Genomic DNA, 15,356 nt, shown 5'->3' on the forward strand with positions numbered 1-15,356 from the left:
TAAAAATTTTGTGACCGATGTGGATTTATCTTCATGTAGCGGAATCCCAAGGCTGATAAGAGATAAGGAGCTCTAGACGTGAACCTGTGCAGAGGAAGTGCAGCAAACACCAGTCAAACATATTACTCATATCATTATATCCAATTAATTATCTGAAAATCTGGTCAGCATTCCTGGATCTCATCTAAGTGAACATGAAATGCTGTTGACAACCCATTTTACTTTCATAATGTGAAACAGTATTGATATAATATAATATTATAATTGTTTTCTACTATGTGAGGAAGTTGCTATGTGGGAATTGTTCCTACAGCCGCTCACCATGTTCATCTTTCCTTTGGAGCTAGTGAGCATAGAGACAGACAGTGCCATGACAACACTGACAGCCAGCGACAAATACGTCCCATATATGACAGTAAGCTTCAGTCCTCTCTCCCACTTGTGATCTCCCACCAGTGTCGAGTTAAAACTGGGCCAGAACATCCACAGGAACATGTGAGGAAGAGAGAAAGGGAGGATGTTCCTGTGCATAATTTAATTAAAAATAATTACACTTCAGTTCTCGAATCTGATTGGACAAGCATCAATTCAAGGTTTGTATCACTCCGCTTGTCTGTTTGTTCCACACAGACTGTTCATTAGTGGAGGGATTTGTTCAGTTAATTTTTCTGCAGAATACAACTATACACGACACTCTTAAAAATAAAGGTGCTTCACGATGCCATAGGAGAACCTTTTTGTCTAAATGGTTCCATAAAGAACCTTTAACATCTGAAGAACCTTTCTGTTTCACAAAAGGTTCTTTGGGGCGAAAGAAGGTTCTTCAGATTATAAAAAGGTAAGAAAGAGATGGATCTTTAAATAACCTTTGACTGAATGGTTCTTTGTGGAACCAAAAATGGTTCTTCTATGGCATCGCTTGAAGAACCTTTTGAAGCACCTTTATTTTTAAGAGTGTAGTAGGAAGTGATCAATGACTGTCTTTATGAGTAAGTCACTCAATCATTGAACCAATTCGTTCAAAACGCAGATTAATTTAGCAACTAAACAAGAAAACATCAAATCAATGACCGTAATAAGTGAATATTTCATTCAAATGAATTGTTGAAAGATGCAGATTCATTCAGGAACAAAAATAACTGTCTTTAACTGTCAAGTGAGTGCATTTAGTCAATTAATTATTTATTTAAGCATTCCAACACATTGATTCATTAAGTAATGTGCTCACATTTACTGTCACAGCTATGAAACTCAATCATTATACACGCAAACTAAATAATCTGTAAATAATAATCTCTAGAAAAAATTTTGCTTTGTTGAAAAAACTAAAATTTAAGTGACTTGAACCAACAATGTATATTTTAAATGTATGAAATAAGGTGCTATTAAACATTCAACTGGTTATGTTTAAAGCTCACTGGAGTTTGCTCTAAATCATATGATGTGCCGTTATGGTTAAGGTCTGAAACCAAGAAACTGGTTTAGAGTTTTGAGGTCATTTTCTGAGTTTGAGAGATAGATAACTGGTTACTGTACTCACCAAACATTGCGAATAAGCCAGTCTTATGCTCAGTTTTCTCTTTCTCATGCACTGGTTCGATCCCCTCTCTGTGCAGCACCCATGACACCAAACAGAGCTCCGAAGACATGCAGCAACATGATGCTCTACACTGGATCTGCCTGATACATGAGCTCTGCTTCAGTACAGTATGAAAATACACAGTCTGTCTGAATAAAATAGCATGCACAATACTAGGTGGAATGTCTTGCAAGTATTCAGATTATTATTATTTTATTTAACTATTTTTGTCAATTATATTTTCAACAGTATCACATAATAATAATTCATTTTTCAGTGTTTCGCAATAAAAAAAATTTGAAGACTGGAAAAGCTGTTCTAGAAATGTGTCACCGTCTGAATTTGCCCGATATAGCATAGAAAAAAATATTACAACTTTTACTGAATTTAAACTCTTACTGAATTTGACTGAAATTGGCTTGCAATGTACCATGAGATGAGGATATGGGAAATCTTGAAAATAAATGTATATCTGAGAATTTTATCATTTTATTGCACAGAGAAATCTATATATAGAGGATAAAAACTTTTATCTGGGAAAGTAATATTTCTCTTACACTGAGCAGAGTTCGCAGGATCCAGTGATTGACCACAAATCCTGTGACCTCCACCAGGGCCATTAGTAAAAGCTGGACAGGACTTGTCTTCCCATGACAACCAGAGCAGATGCTCCACAGAGCTCTGCCTCAATCACACTACACGAGGAGCACAAATAACATTTTATAAAGTCTGATGCTGTAAAACATCTTAAAGGAATAGTTCACCCAAAAATTCAAATGAGCTGAAATTGCACTTACCCTCAGGCCATTCTAAATGAGTTTCTTCATGGGAACAGATTTGGAGAAATTTAGCATTCCATCACTTGATCACCAATGGATCCTCTGCAGTGAATAGGTACATTATTGTGATGTTTTTATCAGCTGTTTGGACTCTCGTTATGACAGCACACATTCACTGCAGAGGTGAGCAAGTGATGGAATGCTACATTTTTTTCAAATCTGTTGATGAAGACAGAAACTCATTTACATCTTGGATGGCCTGAGAGTAAACACATTTTTTAGCAAATTTACATTTTTGGGTGTACTGGCTTTTTTTCTGTCATTGACTTGCCTATTCTGGTTTTTGTCATTAACAATACTTTGTTGGCTCTTGTAAGAAAGCATCTGCTAAGAGCTGTAATGTATGTACCTCTTCATACTGATGTGGAGCTCTCTTCTGTGGTGTCGTTGTGGCAGCAGAAAGCCATTCATCAAGACGGCCCACTGGATGGCCATGGCTGCCAACAGCACGCTAAACCCCGATCCACTGAAACCATATCGTAAAAGGAACGTGGCCAGAAATCATAAACCCCATGAATATCATCACATGAATATCTTGGAATTCTGCAGAAAGGAATGCATTTCCATTATTGGCAATGTGTACGTTTCTAAAAAGATATAAAAACTTGAAACATTTGGCAAAATGGTGGTCAGTCTTTAATACTGCTTGTGGTAGAGAAATGCTTCTTATCATCCAAAACCAGAGATGTTGTGGCTCCACACCCCAATGGCAACATGGCACACATTTACAAACAAACCAAGGTAAAATAATAATTTATTTTGGGTATGACTCCTTATATATATATATATTTTATTTTATTTTTTGGCCAAAATATATATTAAATATGTCCAACAGTGAAGCTCGATGAAATATATTTTTGAAATGGACAATATATTTAGTTTCAACATACATTCAACCAAAATATATTTCAAAATGCAATTCCAATCTTACGGTAGCCTACATTTAAGCTAAATACAAATGTGGATGCAATAGCCTACTAGATTTAAGATAACTCAATAACATTTTTTAATCGCAATATTGTAATTGCTTTTGTGTTTTGTAAAGTATGTTTCTTGCTGATTTTATGTGATATGTTCATCAAATGTGAAGTATGTAAATGTATTTTCTTGTATTGAAACATATGGAGGGCAATATACAGTGGGTACGGAAAGTATTCAGACCCCCTTACATTTTTCACTCTTTGTTATATTGCAGCCATTTGCTAAAATCATTTAAGTTAATTTTTTTTCCTCATTAATGTACACACAGCACCCCATATTGACAGAAAAACACAGAATTGTTGACATTTTTGCAGATTTATTAAAAAAGAAAAACTGAAATATCACATGGTCCTAAGTATTCAGACCCTTTGCTGTGACACTCATATATTTAACTCAGGTGCTGTCCATTTCTTCTGATCATCCTTGAGATGGTTCTACACCTGTATATATAATATATAAAATATAATATATATTTATATATTTCCAAAAGTACACACAAAAAAAGGCCAAAAATATATATTGGTAGAAAATATACTTACTGTATGCAATTGCATTTTAAAACATATTTTAGGAAATATATATTTTTGGCCTTTAAAAATATGTATTTAATAATATAATTGAAAATATATATTTTTTGCTATACGAGGTTGGTTTGATATGTTTAAGTTGCTAAAAAAAAAAAGTCCAGGAATTAGTTTCTGTGCAGAATATGCAACTGATATGCAAACATTAGCATGCATTAACATATGAACTGAACATAGCAGGTTGACAAAAGGAGATGTGATTTGATGCTGTTCATAAATAACCTCAGGTTTAACACTGAATGCAAGTCTGAACCCTTAAAAGATTCATATCACAGCCTTAATGTAAATCAGACTGACTAACCTGCATAGGAGCTGATGAAAAGCTTACTGTCAGACTCTCTGTCAATCTGCTCAGGCTGCTCTATTTTCACAAAAAAGACAAACAGTAGGATAAAGATGGTTTCCAGCAGGAAGGCCACAAGAGGAAGCCTTGAGCGGAGACTGGGGGCGTACTGAGGAGCCATTATTAGGTGACAAACTGTGAATGTCTGTAATCTACACCGGCCAGAGATGAGGAATATGTCAAATCAGGTGCATGTAAGAGGCATGGAGGTGTTTCCCAAAAAATGCCACCTACATGTGCAATTAATCAATATGATGTCTTATATGTATAATATCTTAAGAAAATGATGCAAGAATTGTTATTCCCGTCCTACAGCACCTTTTGAGATCTTTACTGGTGTGTTGTTTTCCCCCCAGACTAACGTTAGTGAAATTGTCTTAAATTAACTTAATTGAAATCAGTTGAGGATAATTAAATTCCGTTTCGTGGCAACTTTAACATTTTATCGCAGTGTATATTCAGAAATGTTGGGGGGATTAAAATATAGGCTTCTGTTAATCGTACAGTTAAATGACCACTAATCATAATATTAATCTTTAAATTAATAAAGCATAGCTTCTTCGTGGGGCTTTGTTTATGCCACTGTAGCGATTGACAGTCACACAATTAAAATTCACTTGTGCCTAGCAATGAAACGCGCAACGTACCAACGTAAGGTACGTTTATGTGAAATACGCATCTCTCATAAATCATACTCAAAAATCGTACGAAGAGTCCCGCCCAAATCAATCCTATTGGTCAGGGAGCACTACATGAGTTGTCCACAAAGACAGCGATTGGTGGGGCGAGGAAAACCTGTCAGCCGCTCCATTTCCCTTTCTTAGGTACCGCAACCAAACAGACCGCTGCTTATTGGCTGTTTGTCTTGTCATTCAAATTGACAGCTCACAGGCTCGATTCCTATTGGCTCAGCGGCCTGTCAGTCACACCTGTCTAGGCCCGTGTCTGTGCGTCTGCGCCGAGAGAAGGAGGAGGGTCTTCCACTCAGTCTTTTTATTTATTTCTTTGTTTCCAGGAGAAAAAACAACAACAGCCACAGCGGTATATTCCTTTGCGGGACCGCCAATGTTTCCCGTCCGAATAAGAGAGAACCCCGGACCATACTGCTGTACGTATTAAAAAGCCCGATTTAAGGGGGCGAGGATGAAGCGGCGCAATGCGGACTGCAGCAAGCTCCGACGGCCCTTAAAACGGAACCGAATCACCGAGGGGATCTACAGCAGGTACGATCCAGACCTTCCGGTCGAACCGTTATCGTTATTCCCGAGCTTCAGGAATGACTCAGATTTCGTTTTTATTATGGTCTAAGATCTCACAGAGAGACTGTAAATCATCTAGCCGAGCTGAGCTACCGTCAACAACGCTCGGCTGAAGGCAGACAGTCGTCTCCGCAGAAATGAATAAGCTGCCGTAGGCCTCATTACAGCGATGCGCTTTAAAAGAAAGAAAACCCGCGAAACCAACCGCTGTGTGCTCGAGAGCCGACGGTTAGAGTCAGTAACTGTCAGTCATCGGAATGATTGACGTGACGGGACCGTTAGTCTGTCAGTAACCGCGCCGAAGGAGAATAACCTTCATTTAATGAGCAGATCTCATATGTAAATGAGTGGAGTTTATTCAAATAAAGATTTCTAAGAGACAGCTGGAGGGGTTTTAAATGCCTGAGACGCCAAATAACTGAAGTGTTTCCTCAGAAGTTTGGGAGACCCCGGAGGCAGCTGTGAGTTTGTTTACGTTTTCCTCACGAACTACTACAAATTTGGTATAAAAACATTTATATGTGGCAAAAAATAACTATATCTGTGGTAGTATTTTTTGTTTCCATGAATACGTTCATGTTTAAGTTAAAATGATCATTATATGAAATATTGTCCAAACCCATCTGACTTTTTGTCTGTCACTTCAGGCACCATTCACATTTTTAGGGGTTCTTTTGTAAGGGTAATAATCTTAATTACACCTACATATTTCATGTGTTGGATCTTTTTTTTTTTTTGCACAATTCATTCTTTCATCGAGAGCCATAGTTTGTTAGTCTGAGTGTTTTTGTTTTCTATTGTAAGCTTTGTCATGGAGCATCTGACCTGTCAATCAAAAGTGATGAAGGAGGTTTATGCAGCAGTATTGCATATTTCATATCTTAGCGGTTGGTATAACCCAGCGGGGAACCGTCAGGGCCCTCTAGGCCCTCAGAGAGAAACCAAAAAAAAAACAATATTTAAAATTTTTAAATAATTGTTTTAAAATATAATATTTTTAATAAAAAATGAATATTACTAATTTTATTTAAGCAATTCATAATTTGACAAACATCATCTAAATAAAATAAATACAACTTCTGTGAAAAAAACTAAACAAATCTGCATATTCAGTGAATGGACTTCTGAACACCGCCCATTTTCTCCATATATGAATGTTTCCGCCTATCGCTGTGATTGGTTGTCCAGCGGTGAAATTACAGAGGGCCACGCAATAGTAAATCAATGGGGGAGTAATTTCGAATTACAGAAAAATTGACCAATCATATATTTCGTCTAAATGGGCGGGCCTTGTTATCACTAATGGTGCTTTTCCACTGCGTGGTACGACTCGGCTCGGTACGGCACGGCTCGGCTCGGTTCAGCTCGGTTTGCGTTTCCATTGTTGTTTAGTATCGCTTTAGAGTGGGCGGGATTATTCACGTCGTTATAGTTGCGCCACCTCTACTGCCGCGACTCCTAAAAAAACGTTTTCATTCCGCGTCGCCCAATCAAGCTCTCGCTGGAACCGCTCCTCTGCTATCAACGAGAGGAACGTCTGTACTTCCGCAACAGGGTGAACAGCCACTTTTTGGTTGTTAAAAAAAGGTGCGCTCGTTCAAAACAGTTGCGTTCGATCCTTCGCTGGCTGTGCTGATTTAAATCTAGTGGGTCTGTTTGTGTCTCATGTCGCAAGTTCAGTGACGCAGGTAGTGACGATTCTCTCCGGCCAATCCGTGATCAGCAGAGTTTACACGTCACGTTTTGGTTAGGGATGCACGATATATCGGCCACCATATCGGTATCGGCCGATAAATGCTAATTTTTTCTGTTATCGGTATCGGCCTGATAAGAAAATTTGGCCGATATCTTAAAGCCGATAAATAATGCATTATTTCCTTCAGAGACACTTCAGATGTGCGCTGTTCGTTTGCAGCCTTTTGTGCAATTGTACGTTGTAATATTGTGTTTATTTGATGTATATCTGATTTATCTTGAAGTGTTTGGGATGTGGCTTTTAATGATGAGACCTTTTTTGTAATCAGGCTCTCAAAAAGTATATAACAATTTGGATATAGATTTATCGGCCAACATATCGGTTATCGGCTTTCAAAAATAAAGAATAATCGGTTATCGGTATCGGCCAAAATTTTCATATCGGTGCATCCCTAGTTTTGGTAACGGTACGGTACGCTTGGAACCCCACCCGAGGTGATACTAAAAAAAGTACCAGGTACGGTACCCAGTGAAAACCCCCAAAAAAGTGAACCGTCCCGAGCCGTACCGTGCAGTGGAAAAGCGCCATAACTCTATGACAAGTTCCGCCCGCTGTGGGGATCTCTTGGAAAAAATTATATACGCTGATAAACTAACTAGCTATTATTGACGTCACGATGGAAGCGAAAATAACGTAAGTGAGGACATCCACTAGGCCGCTGTACCAATAATAATATTATTTAATATAAACACTGCTTGTTTGTCATGAAGTGTCTGTCGCTAATTTGTTTTGTGTCAGCTCTGTCATGATGTTGTCTTAAACACATTACATTTGTTGGTTTTGTGTGATGGGAGTGAGTGTCTACGTTTTGCCCGCTGAAGTGCAAATATTGTGTGATGATGCATTTGTAATGAGGATTTGCATTTGACTTAAATTTAGCTGTTTTAGTTTGGTGATATCTGTCACTCTCGCTGTGCTGTTTTGTTGCGGTCGCACATCGGACGAGAAGCACAGTGGTGCCCCGGCGCAACACGATCACACACCGAACGTGTCGCGTTCAGTTCAAGACGGCAGTCCAAAATATTTCATCTATTCCCCAAACAGTCAAAACTTAACTTCAAGAATGAGCAAGTGGTGTCAATGAGTTTAAAGTTCGGGGATCGGAAAAACAGCAAACGGGATGAGAAATTGCGATCTATAGCACAACTGATAAACTAACTAGCTATTATTGACGTCACGATGGAAGCGAAAATAACGTAAGTGAGGACATCCACTAGGCCGCTGTACCAATAATAATATTATTTAATATAAACACTGCTTGTTTGTCATGAAGTGTCTGTCGCTAATTTGTTTTGTGTCAGCTCTGTCATGATGTTGTCTTAAACACATTACATTTGTTGGTTTTGTGTGATGGGAGTGAGTGTCTACGTTTTGCCCGCTGAAGTGCAAATATTGTGTGATGATGCATTTGTAATGAGGATTTGCATTTGACTTAAATTTAGCTGTTTTAGTTTGGTGATATCTGTCACTCTCGCTGTGCTGTTTTGTTGCGGTCGCACATCGGACGAGAAGCACAGTGGTGCCCCGGCGCAACACGATCACACACCGAACGTGTCGCGTTCAGTTCAAGACGGCAGTCCAAAATATTTCATCTATTCCCCAAACAGTCAAAACTTAACTTCAAGAATGAGCAAGTGGTGTCAATGAGTTTAAAGTTCGGGGATCGGAAAAACAGCAAACGGGATGAGAAATTGCGATCTATAGCACAATGAATCACAGAATTTATTAGAACCACAGAAAGACAAACGTTTTGCGGAAAAATGCACAATACACAATCTTCCAACCTAGGATGAAGTGATTATGTACTTTAGCAATAATTTGGGACAAATATAATGTAATTTAATGGAAAACTATGTGAGTGGCGCTTCAGGATTATGAACAGTGCCCGGAGTCGGGATCCGCGGACTAGTGGTCGACCGATATGGGGTTTTTGACAGCCGATGCAGATATCTTGGAAAGCAGGGTGGCCGATATAAAGCCGATATAATTTTATTTATTTTCATTTATATTCAAGAAATTTTAAATAATTTGACAATGGATTAAAAATAACTGTGTAAAATAAACATACTTATACTTTAGAAGACAAAGCATTTTTCACAAATAAATATTTAATAAAAATCTAATTATAAAGGAAGTAAACACTGTAACCAACAGGGCACTCAGTATTCTGGGAAGTCGGCCGATATATGCTATCTTCAGTGCTGAGCTGTTTTTAATTCACATTTTTAATTGTTCCCTTGGCTCTACGCACCTGAAGTAAAATGACTTTTTTCCTATTTGGAGCGCAACAATTATTCTTTAGTTTATGTGAATATTTGCTCTGAAATGGTCAAAAAATGTATTTCTTCAATCTGAGAAACCATAATTTCAACCAAACAGTTGAAAAGGCCAAGCAGGTTCATAATGCCAGAGGTAAAATACAGTAACAAACTAGATAGAAATAATCAAATCATGTTTTCCAAACAAGGAATTAATTATAAATAAATAATCCCCTGTGTACATTAGTGCAAGGAGTAATCATATTTTGTAAAATACAATATACACAGTGCACTGAATTAACAATGCATTAATATACAGCAATATTTACCTACACATAGGCTATATTTTAACAAAGCAATTGTTATGTTAAAAATAATGTACGTATACGTGCAAGAAATTATTAGAGTTTTCCATTGATTCACTGACAGCTTGAACTGATTCACAAAAATTAATCGAACTTAGAAACTATATGCTCGTCTCCTGGCCAATAATTGCAGATATATCGTGAATATTCAATATTTTGCACACCGCTAGTTGCATTTGTTAGCAATTCCACTGTTAAAGCGTTGCTATTTCCGCAGATAGATGACGCAGTTAAACACTACAATTTGCTCACAGTGGGTAAATAACTGGCACTGTTTCTGCCATTAAAGACGGTTGCCAGACTTCACCCATTATCAGTCATTTGCTATTCTGCTTGATATTCAGCATGTTTGACTCTTTAATGTTGTGGCTCTAGACTAGAGCATACATTCAGTCATGTCAGATGTTGACATAATGTTGCATGTGATTTCAAGTCTGCATCTGGGAAATAACTCAGGTGGGGGTTCATTTGGAATGATTTTTACACCAAAACATAAAACCAGATTTTAGTTAGAAATAGATTTGGTTCTAACTGTGTGATGCTAAAATATGAAGCAAGTGTTGTTCATGTGAAGATCATAGAATTTGGTGTTTTATTTCAAATCAAAATAAAATTGAATGTTAATCTATTTACATGCTTTTGGTTATGTTCCAAATGAAAACAGTCCTCAAATCTTTCATCAAAGTATTTTAACCCCTTTTTCTCATGTGTAATGTGTGTTGCATATGCAGATGCATCCATCCGTTGACTGTCAATTTTGATGACATAATATGTGAAGATGCATCTGTAACACCTGTTATCTGATTTGTGTTGTTGCTTTCCTCAGTGAGGTGGAATTGAGCAAATATGTCACCAGCCCAGATCTACCAGTCCAGTGACTGTTTTTTTTTTTTTTACTTCCGTTAACACAATCATTTCTGTCATCTCAACACTATTAATAGCGTCTTCATTATCTGTATGAGCAGTGGAGAAATATGTAGATGTTATTAGATTAATCATAATTATTAAAGACAGAAGAGCTGCAGTATTCCACTTTTCCCCCCAAAAAATATTAAGAAGTTTGTTTTAAAGTGTATGTTTTTACACCTCTCTTCCAAATGATGCTTTCTTTTATTATGAAATTCATGGAAATTAATTACCAACACCAACTACTGTTATCTGGTGGACATTAATTTAAGATTAAGATTTTTTTGATTTATTCAGTTTTTTTTTTTAGGCATTTATGCATGTTTAAATTAAATATTTTATGCATGTTTGCTGTGTTTCATGTATGTTAATAATTTTAAAATAATTTACTATTAGCTGTCTTAAAGCTTCCATTTTTGTGAAACAAAGAATGATCACAAAATCGGTCTGGTGACACAGTCTTTAGGACCATTTAATGGCCAAAAAACACATTAAAATCGAGATTCACAATAAATCACATTGACAGCATAATATATGGAGAGTATTCAATATATCGCTGAGGCGTAATTATAAAGAATATCTCTGTTATCTGTTGGATTTAGTACACCGGATCTGCATTGCTACATCTGGAGATACATCTTACTCATGTGCTCTTGGCCTCTTCTCATCCCGATATAAAACATAATCCACTTCATTCACTACACGCTGTATTGGAGAAAGCCAAACAGTGATTACATCCTCCCCCACCTACCCATGCTTCATTGGGTTGTATTTACTACTGGAGCTCATGATGGAGTTGCTTGTACGTGTCGCTAAATATTAATTGGCTCAAGACCACATGTGGGGTCTTATTCAAAGAGATGAGATCTTGAATGGATGTTTGAATGGTTGGGTAATAATATCTCTTCTTCTTTGTTTCAGTACGTTCCTGTACCTGAAATTTCTGGTGGTCTGGGCGTTGGTGCTGCTGGCAGACTTTGTCTTGGACTTCCGCTTCGAGTACCTTTGGCCTTTCTGGCTCTTCATTCGCAGTGTTTACGACTCCTTCAGATACCAGGGCCTGGTGAGTATCTGTGTGTGAGACAAGCGTTTCATCCAGATAATGGGACTAAATAATTAAAGGCATCGATTGCTCATGCTCATGTCGTCCAAAATCAAATGTTTATCAAAATGCCTGAGCTTCTGTTTTCCATACTGCGAAAATGCATGGTGATTTATACTGCTTATTAGTGCTGTGTTCAAAATATCGATACGACGATGTATCGTCACAGAGATTTGACGATACGAGTATCGATACAGCTGGCCCTGTATCGATATTGTGGCACGTGTGCAGCAGTGGACCGCGCTTAATTTGTAAAAAAATTTACAACGTTTAAAATTGAGTAGAAAAGTGTGAGGTTTCTAAAAAAGAATGAATAGAGCCTATATAGGCTACAACAAGGTTTAATCTGGCCGCAGAGGAACACAACTGGGTTGCCTGATATAAAGAGACGTAATCCCCAAAACAGAGCTTTACACTTACGTAGGGCTGTCGCGATAACCGCAATATTGCAATACTGCGCTATCGACGAGCAAACCGCAGAGGAATGCAAGAACCGCAGCAACCGCGATTTTTCCGTAAGGTTATGCCCTTCTCGTTTTACACTTCATGCATGTGGACTGAATATTAAACAAGTTCGTAATGATAACATAATGTGTACCATGCTGATTTGTACAGAGGCTCCGTAGATTTGCACTTAACAAGCCTAAACAGACAGTGAATGAGAGCGAGATCGACTGAGCACATGTGATTACTTGCGTCTGTCCTCCAGGCCGAGTCATATATATTTGTGAAAATAGGTTGTCATGTTCAAGGAAAGCGAAATCTCTGTCTTAGCATCGACGCATAGCTGGTCAGCTGAGCCTTCTAAAGTGGCGCTCAAAGTTAAAATGATTTCAACAGCGTGTTTCATTACGTCTCTTTGAATGAATGAATCAGCGTTTTTGAACGTGTAGTTGAATGACAGTCACGTTCCACCACCTTGTGGTGCAACACTGTAACTGCACTGCCTGACAGCCCGTCTAGAACACTCGCAGGTGTTAATAGGCCCTTTCGCACCACTTTAGTTCCAGAACTAAATGTACTGGGACGATTTTGCGCGAACTATTTAATGATGAGACCTTTTTTGTAATCAGGCTCTCAAAAAATATATAACAATTTGGACATAGATTTATCGGCCAACATATCGGTTATCGGCTTTCAAAAATAAAGAATAATCGGTTATCGGTATCGGCCAAAATTTTCATATCGGTGCATCCCTAATATATATATATATGTGTGTGTACATATATGTATATTTATGGCAGTAAAACCGCATACCGCGCTATTGAGCCACTCAAAATTACCGCAAGGGAAATTCCCTCACCGCGACAGCACTACACTTACGCAATACGGAAATATCTGCTAAATGTGTTACTTATCTTTGTCAACCTGGCAACCCTGTGCACACGCTCTCTCCACTGTGGATAAACGTGCTTGCTTTCTGAAAACAGCGGTTAGCTTGCAGTTTAGCGATGTCCACTTCAATAATCTATTCTCAGAAAAGTGTGATTCGTCAACTGTTCATTTACGACACAGAGAGAGAGAGAGGCTGTGTATGTATGAATTACTACCGTTTTGCTGCATTTCTCTATTAACAGTAAAGCTGTGGCTTTCATTCCTTTAGAAACAATGATGCTACCAGCTCCTTGTTGAGAAAGATAATGTAGCTCTTGAGCGATTAAGCTATTTATTTGATAAACTGTGGGGCAGCGCTAAAAAGTTTGTTCCTGAATGTCTGAGTTCGGCCGCAACGTGATCTGTGTGTGTGTGTGTGTTTGACTGTACTTAACATCAAACTGCTTCTGTTTCACACAAATGCTGGCACAGACGTGCATGTTCGGCTAGAGTCGCTTTGAACTCGTGCATCTTCGGAAGTGGAGCTGCACGGAAAGTTACAAAAAATGTTGTGCACACCGCCACACGAAACGACGTCGCAGGCACTCAACGCGAACTTGCGGACGGGTTGAGTATAAATCAGCCTTGAACGTGTGTGCATTAGATACAGTGAAGACAGCGCGTTAGTTTAGAACTCTTCTAATTTTTTTTAATTGTAGAGAGTGTGTTCGTTTGTGCAATGATAACCTACCAGAAATGTAAATGATTTTTTTAATATATTAGAATGAGTACATTACAATATAAATTTGTTAGAACAAGTACATTATTATTTATGAGCTTAAAAACAAGATGCAAACAATCAGAATATTGTACCTGGTGGGGAGTGCACAATGTAAACATGAAAAATATGCCATTACCTATATTGTACTGTGGTACAGTTATGGAGGCCCTTCATAATGCAGAGGTCAACTGCCTGCTCTGCCAATAGTTAGAAATGGCACTATAGTAAGCAGTGTTTAATAAGCAGTGCACAACATTAATAACTATGATTGGGAATGTCGTGTATATAACATTCTAATGAGAACATTATTATAATAAAACGTTGTGCATTCTTTGGGTTTAGTTGCTGTGTTTCAGCGCGTTGTTATGGGAAGAGCGCATCCACAACAGGATCACACATTCTGACTATAGCATGCAATAACTGCATCATTTTGTACATATATAAGTTGTAATATTATGTTTATGTTGTATTAATATTAATCTCAGGATGCATTTCCTTGAGTTAAATAAGCTGCCAGCAAAACGCTTCAGTTTACCTTGTTCATTCAGCTCTTCAGCTTCAGCACGTGCAGCTCAACGGCTGCTATTTAAAACAGTGGCATTAATTTGTTACTTTTTCACAATCATTGATATATTATTAATAACAACAACCACTTGTATTTTTCTCTTATTATTTTCATCAACAATATGGTTTAGTAATTAAAATCATTTAATTATTGTCCGTGCAGAGGCTATTCCGTTTTATTGATCTATGGCGCATTCATTTTGATTCTTTACACGTGTAATGATGTCCAGTGACTTGTTTGCATTATTTATGCATTATTTTATTTATTTGTAAGACTTTTTTATGACTAAATTTGGTAATGGGAGAGTAAAATTATTTTTAAAACGTACACCGTTCAAACTAGGCTGCTTAGTGTTTGGGATGTGGCTTTTAATGATGAGACCTTTTTTGTAATCAGGCTCTCAAAAAATATATAACAATTTGGACATAGATTTATCGGCCAACATATCGGTTATCGGCTTTCAAAAATAAAGAATAATCGGTTATCGGTATCGGCCAAAATTTTCATATCGGTGCATCCCTAATATATATATATATGTGTGTGTACATATATGTATATTTATGGCAGTAAAACCGCATACCGCGCTATTGAGCCACTCAAAATTACCGCAAGGGAAATTCCCTCACCGCGACAGCTACGCAATAACGCAATACGGAAATATCTGCTAAATGTGTTACTTATCTTTGTCAACCTGGCAACCCTGTGCACACGCTCGTGGATAAAC

General features: G+C 37.7%; 1 protein-coding gene and 1 pseudogene across 3 annotated transcripts in view; one reads left to right on the forward strand and one right to left on the reverse strand.

Annotated features, from left to right (window-relative positions):
- Nucleotides 1–54: 54 nt before the first annotated feature.
- LOC107561781 (ammonium transporter Rh type B-like) lies at nucleotides 55–4,447 on the reverse strand (annotated as a pseudogene).
- Nucleotides 4,448–5,260: 813 nt separating this feature from the next.
- maco1b (macoilin 1b) overlaps nucleotides 5,261–15,356 on the forward strand; it is a 29,106-nt gene continuing 19,010 nt past the window's right edge. For all 3 annotated transcript variants that reach the window (XM_016246255.1, XM_016246256.1, XM_016246257.1), the window contains exons 1-2: nucleotides 5,261–5,549; nucleotides 11,792–11,933. In XM_016246255.1, the coding sequence (XP_016101741.1) occupies nucleotides 5,470–5,549; nucleotides 11,792–11,933 (222 nt within the window). In that variant the 5' untranslated portion in view covers nucleotides 5,261–5,469. The remainder of the gene's footprint in view (nucleotides 5,550–11,791; nucleotides 11,934–15,356) is intronic.

The sequence above is a fragment of the Sinocyclocheilus grahami genome, unplaced genomic scaffold, assembly GCF_001515645.1.
Source record: "Sinocyclocheilus grahami isolate Dianchi unplaced genomic scaffold, SAMN03320097.WGS_v1.1 scaffold791.1, whole genome shotgun sequence".
Lineage (NCBI taxonomy): Eukaryota > Metazoa > Chordata > Actinopteri > Cypriniformes > Cyprinidae > Sinocyclocheilus > Sinocyclocheilus grahami.